Below are 6,968 nucleotides of genomic sequence, written 5' to 3'. Positions count from 1 at the left end.
TACGGTATAATCGTATTAAAAATAACATACAGCCCTTTGTCAATCTACTGCTGGATGAGTTAGTCCGCTCGTGGGGAGGCGGGGGAGAGTGGTGGAGAGAGAGAGAGGAGAGAGGAGTGGCTGGTGTTTAACCACACGCTGGTCAGTGCGGATTGTTGAACGTTGGAGTCCCACACCTGTTTCAGACATCGCACTCGCCATTCGCGGTCATTAACGGTGGCCGTGAATCGGGTTCGGGAAGCTGGGTTCGGAACGTCGGGGCGCGCTAACCAAAGCGCCACCGCTCCCCCTCTCCACCTCCTGTGGAAAGGCACGCAAAGCCACTCGGCAACCTTTGCTTGGTCGATGTCGACTTCTCGCGGTTCGCGAAAACGCGTCTCTTAAGGGCGCGGTGGGATGTCCATAATAGAGGTGGGTTAGGTCGCGTGAATGTAAATGTGTCGTTAAACCCGCCACCACCCCATGCAGCCTATTGGTTAGGTTTGTCACGTGAACACAACGTGCCAATTCGTTACTAGTTCAGCACACCGGTGCGCTGGAGAGTAAACCCCCCACAACATGTACAATTCCAGTACCGTCTCGGGTGGTGGAGGGTTTTACGACACATTTATATTTACGCGATTTCACTCCCCCGAAAAAAAACCCCTCTCATTATGGATACCATTGGTCGCGAAAGCCTTCTGCGCGTTAAACCGATGTGTGATGTATCGCCGTGGGTTTTAACGGGACGCAAATAAACGCTCCTGTGATTGAGGACGAGGATGTTTTAGTTTCATTAAAATTTTGATTCTTAGCGCAGTGCGCGCTAACCACTGCGCCACCGCTCGTGCATACGTACACACACGCACACTAATCCACCCACTTACTCACATTCACCCACTATCTCATCCACCCACTCACGCACTCGTACACTCGTACACACACCCATCCACGCACCCACTCACCCACCCTACTACAAAGATCTCCCGTGTAGCCTGTAACAGACTGTTGGGGCAGGGGCAGTAAGCGAGGTGGTCAGTACCACGCCCGGCCGCCTTTGTCTCCCTAGTGACGATGTTTACACGCTGCGCCAGGCACTCATTTGAGGCTGAGTCAACCTAAGATAGGCCCAGGGCCCATACAGACACTCATCCACGAACACAATCACACACTTGTCAACACACTCACAACTTATACACACGTACACACTCATACACCTACTCACTCACACACTCACCCACATACTCACCCACACACTCATACACCCACTGTCTCACCCACACACTCATCCACGAACGCAATCACACACTTGTCAACATACTCACAACTTATACACCCACACACTCATACACCTACTTACTCACACACTCACCCACACACTCACCCACACACGCATCCACCCACTCACTCACACACTCACCCACACACTCACCCACACACTCATACACCTACTCACTCATCTACTCACTCACACACTCACCCACACACTCACCCACACACCCATACACCTACTCACTCACGTACACACTCATACACCCACTCACTCACATACTCACCCACACACTCACCCACACACTCACCCACTCACGCATCCACGCACTCACTCACTCATACACTCACCCACACACGCATTCACTCACTCACACACTCACCCACACACTCATCCACCCACTCATTTCACTCACACACTCACCCACACACTCATCCACCCACTCACTCACGCACACACTCACCCACTCACTCACTCACACACTCACCCACACACCCATACACCCACTCACCCACTCACTCACTCACACACTCACCCACCCACTCATCCACCCACTCACTCACTCATACACTCACCCACACACTCACCCACACACGCATCCACCCACTCACTCACACACTCACCCACACACCCATACACCCACTCACCCACTCACTCACTCACCCACTCATCTACTCACTCACTCACACACTCACCCACACACTCACCCACACACGCATCCACTCACTCACACACTCACCCACACACCCATACACCCACTCACCCACTCGCTCACACACTCACCCACCCACTCATCCACCCACTCACTCACCCACCCACTCACCCACTCACACACACACTCACCCACACACTCACCCACCCATTCTCCTACTCACCACACTGCAGGTCACAACGCTTCTCATTCAGCTTCACTTAGGAATTGCCTCTCCAACCATCGTCGCCGTCTCTATTCCCAAGTTCTTACAATAATAAGAAACATTTCCCAAATATCGTGCATCATAGTGGTTAAAAGTGCTGTTTGTTGCTCGCCGCTTGCCAGAGAGCGCCGCGTCAGAGTCTGAATTTGCATGATTAAGGCGCGTGTCGCGAAACGTCGCGTTTCTCGGGTTTGGAGACGAGAGAGGGCTGGTATTGTGATTGTGCTGCATCTGATGGTGATAATGACGACGACCATGATCACCAGTGAAACGAGTGATTATGGGGATTCTGCTGCTGCTGGTGATGATGATGATGGGTAATGGTCGTGATAACAGTGGGTTTGTTGCTGCCCGTACGATTTAGGATGCTGCTGCTGCTGATGATGATCATGCTGATGATGATAATAATCATGCTGCTGATGATGATGATGATCATGATGATGATAATCATGATGATGACAATCATGATGATCATGATGATGAAGATGATAAACATGATGATGATGATAATAATCATGTTAACGACCTGGCAGGCGAACAAATCCTCGATTGAGCATCCCAACAAGAGCTCTTTCCCGTTTTTTTTTTTACGCCAAGCAACAATGGCGCGTTCCACTCTGCAAGGTGGAATAGCGAACACGGCCCCGATCTGTGTAACTACAGATGATAAATGGCTCAGCCCTTTGCCCGCTGCCACGCTTCCCGCACATCCAGCACAAAGCCCCGTGGTCATCCACCACGTCGGCCACGAAATCCCGGTCATCACCAGCACACCGAGCTCCCCGCCGGAACGTCGGACGGGCAAATTGGCCTCGGTTTACGCAGCATCGCGCTCGTGGAGAAAGCGGCTGGGGCATGCGATCCCGCGCGGGCTATCGGAGGTCCTGTACCCCCGGGCTGGACTGCGGAAAGTGAAAACCTTCTACGAGAACATCAAAGGGCTGTGGCGACCCAAGAGATCGCCGCAGCCCTTTCTGGATCACAGCAGCGGCCTCACTCCACGCAGCAAATAAATAAATACAAAAAAATGAAGGCGAGAGATGGAAGCAAATCTTGACCGCGGTCGACGTTAAAAAAAAGCAATATCTCGTACCCTGCCGGCGAAACTCCTGGGTTCAACATTCCACGCCGCCAGTGGTCGACCATCAACCGAATCGGAACCGGGCACGGCCGACGCGGCCACCCGATGATTCACCAACGGCGCGTCAAAGATTCGGCGGACATCGAGTGCGGAAAACCAATTCCAAACGATCTGACCGCGCGGTGAACAGCTGCCGTCTGCGCTCGTTTCAAGGAGGAACGGACGAGATCCGCTCTGCGGCTGAACAGACATTTGAGCGGATCACAAAATGTAAAATTGCATCTTTAATCTGCTGCTATGAATCCATACGGAAGAAGAAGAATGCTATCTAAACACTCCTAACCACTCGCTCCCCTTACCCCTGGCCCACACTATCCAAACACTCCTAACCACTCGCTCCCCTTACTCCTGTCCCACACTATCCAAACACTCCTAACCACTCGCTCCCCTTACCCTTGCCCACACAATCCAGCCACTCCTAACCACTCGCTCCCCTTAGCCCTGCCCCACACTATCCAAACAAACTCTGTCACTCAATTGCCTCCCTCCTGCAAATCACTTGCCAGGAGCGCAGCCTTGACAGTCAGTGGCCTGTGGTGTGATCATCAAGATCATCAGCACGGGGAAGACAAAGGCGGCTGGGCGTGGGAATGTCTCGACAGGTGCTGGCTCTGTGAGGCTAAGTAATTGAAAATTCCCGCGCGTGTCTCTCTGTTGTATGTCGCAGTTGCTCGCTAACAGCACTTGCCCCAAAAGTCTGTTGAGGCTATATGGGGGATGTTTGTCTTTGTATATATGTTGCTACAGGTAGTCAGTCCGTGGGCAGGTTGCGTGTGGTGGGATCAAGTGCGCGTACGCACACCTCGTCCGACACGTCCGGGAAACGTTGGAAGAGTAGGCCAAACACCCTCGGGAGGCGATTCCACGCGTGAATGTTTGGCGCGAGATGGAAAGTTGCGATGGTGGTGGTGACGGTCAACTGACATGTAATCCCAAGGTGACGTTTCAAGCACTGACCTTTTATATTTTTCTATTATTATTATTTTACACGCTTTTTATCAACTCTGTTGTTGTATCCTCAAATCTTGTAACTCAATTTTAACACAGTTCCCAATGTGGTATCGACTGCAAACTTAAGTATACTTATGTCATACTGATGACAATACTATATTCTATCATAAACATTTTAAAAACATATTTTTTAAAAAATTATTTTTTTATATGTTATGTTTCGGCTTAGGTCTGATTGTCCACGCTCAACTGACGTTGGCTGTAATTGACCACAGTCCCCTTACGTTGTGGCGAGCTTCGGGGCCACTTCCTGGAGTCGTGGAATTCTTCCATTACAAGTACGGTACATTTCATGAAAGCGTGTTTAAAAAAAAGTTTTTTTTTAAATTACTTTCATATCTATGAACATCTATAATCTACGAAGGGTGGTTACCCGGAACGTCGTGGATTGAACAAGCAATTGCTGCCCTGCGCTTTTATGCAATGCAATGTTGCCAGTGATACGTAAGTGGAGATGTCGCAACTCATAACATGCAACGTTTATCTTAACTTAATTGTTGTAAGTTAGCGTTAACTTTTATCCCACCAGGCGTCCGTGGCTGTCGACTCCAGTTCCACTTTCGCTCTGCAAAGACACAGATGCCTTGATCTCTGGACAGGGTGGTACAGGTGTTTTATGACCCTCAATTAAACTCAACTAAAACTACATTTTGATTTAAAGCTTTCGTGATTGCAGGGATTCATATTCGTGGTTCCTTCGGTTAAAGTCACGTAGAAGGGAAACAATAAAATAATAAAAATATAAAACAATACAATTCTCACGACGTTTCGACTGCAACACAGGCAATCATCATATATTTGTATTATTTTATTATTTCCCTTCTACGTGACTTTACCGAAAGAACCAAGAATATAAAACTACATTTGTTTTTGTAGCTCTTTTTGAGAAGCGATCTCGCCACAAACGATAGCTCAACAAAGTGGCCTATCGCGTGGAAATATATAGCGGCCAAATAACTCTAAAAGAACGTTGATTCTAAATGTTGAGGGAAAATCCACGCGACCACGGGGAGAGAGACACGCAAACTCCAAATATACAGCTGCAGCAGGCCTCAGGGTCGGAATGGAACCCGACGACCTCATGTGTACCTGGCGAGGTAGTTAACATCTTCCAGTCACCGTGATGATGATGAGAGACAGCAGGCGTCAGGGTCGGGATCGAACCCACGACCTCCTGTATACCAGGCGAGGTAGTTAACATCTCCTAGCCACCGTGATGATGATGATGATGAGAGAAAGACACGCAAACTCCAAATATACAGCAGCAGGCGTCAGGGTCGGGATCGAACGAACGACCTCCTGTTTACAAGGCGAGGTAGTTAACATCTCCTAGCCACCGTGATGATTATGAGAGAGAGAGAGAGAGACGCAAACTCCAAATATACAGCAGCAGGCGTCAGGGTCGCGATCGAACCCACAACCTCCTGTATACCAGGCGAGGTAGTTAACATCTCCTAGTCACCGTGATGATGATGAGAGAGAGACACGCAAACTCCAAATACACAGCAGGCGTCAGGGTCGGGATCGAACCCACGACCTCCTGCGTACCAGGCGAGGTAGTTAACATCTCCTAGCCACCGTGATGAGTATGAGAGAGAGAGACACGCAAACTCCAAATACACAGCAGGCGTTAGGGTCGGGATCGAACCCACGACCTCCTGTACACCAGGCGAGGTAGTTAACATCTCCTAGCCACCGTGATGATGATTATGAGAGAGAGAGACGCAAACTCCAAATATACAGCAGGCGTCAGGGTCGGGATCGAACCCACGACCTCCTGCGTACCAGGCGAGGTAGTTAACATCTCGCCATCATGGCGCCCCTTGTGATTAATTGACCCCTAAACTGTTTTCCTCTGCTTATTCATTTCTGTTTTCACACCCGTTGGATTTCACAACGATTAAGTTGTAGAGAATTAAACGGAGGCCACGATACATCTGGTCCACCCTACAGAGCATTACAATAAATATGCTCACTGCCAAATGTGTTGAGTTTTGTTTTGTCATTGTTACGTCTTAACAGCCTATTAAAGGGCTACACGGAGGGAAAGCGAATCTGTGCGTGTGTATCTTATTTGGTGACACTGGGGAGACAAAGGCGGTCGGGCGTGGCACTGCACCCCCACCCACCCCCCGTGCACCGTGCCGGCCTTAATAGACGCTCGCTAACAGCACTTGCCCCGAAAATATGTTCATAATATACCGCTTGTCTTTGCTTTAGCGGGTGGGGAGCGGTAGTGTTAGTGGTTAGCACCGCTGTGCGCTACAAACCTTGCGACGGGACCTCGATTCCCGCTCACGGCCACCAACACCAGAGACGATTATCCGAACCGGTCCCGGGCCTCCCCTGCGTCGACTCAACCTCTAAATGAGTGCCCGGTTGCTGATGCGGTAAAACCAGATATTTTTTGCTGAAGCTGCGCCCTTATCCGTCGCAATTTTTTTTTTTGCCGGCGACAAGCATTGAGAGAGACACGATGTGTAAACACAAACAAACAAACAAACCCCCTCCCTCATCAGCACCGGGGGAGACAAAGGCGACCGGGCATGGGGCGTGTGCTGGCCAATACAGCAAGACAGCGCTCGCCCCCACAATCTGTTAAGGGCTCTACCGGGATGGTGGTGGGGGAGAGATTTTTGATCGCCTTCTG

The 6,968-nt window shown here is 50.1% G+C and overlaps 1 protein-coding gene across 1 annotated transcript; it reads left to right on the top strand.

Annotated features, from left to right (window-relative positions):
• Positions 1–396: 396 nt before the first annotated feature.
• LOC142931031 (uncharacterized) lies at positions 397–6,372 on the top strand. The gene is made up of 3 exons (XM_076074274.1): positions 397–411; positions 1,107–4,244; positions 4,488–6,372. The coding sequence occupies exons 1-2, from the start codon at positions 397–399 to the stop codon at positions 2,163–2,165; spliced, it is 1,074 nt and encodes a 357-aa protein (XP_075930389.1). The 3' UTR covers positions 2,166–4,244; positions 4,488–6,372.
• The last annotated feature ends 596 nt before the right edge of the window (positions 6,373–6,968 follow it).

The sequence above is a fragment of the Petromyzon marinus genome, chromosome 47 (assembly GCF_048934315.1).
Source record: "Petromyzon marinus isolate PM22_M1 ecotype Great Lakes invasive population chromosome 47, UKy_Petmar_22M1.pri1.0, whole genome shotgun sequence".
NCBI lineage: Eukaryota > Metazoa > Chordata > Hyperoartia > Petromyzontiformes > Petromyzontidae > Petromyzon > Petromyzon marinus.
The sequence above is the reverse complement of the archived record's forward strand: the minus strand, read 5'-3'. Positions and strand labels throughout refer to the sequence as shown.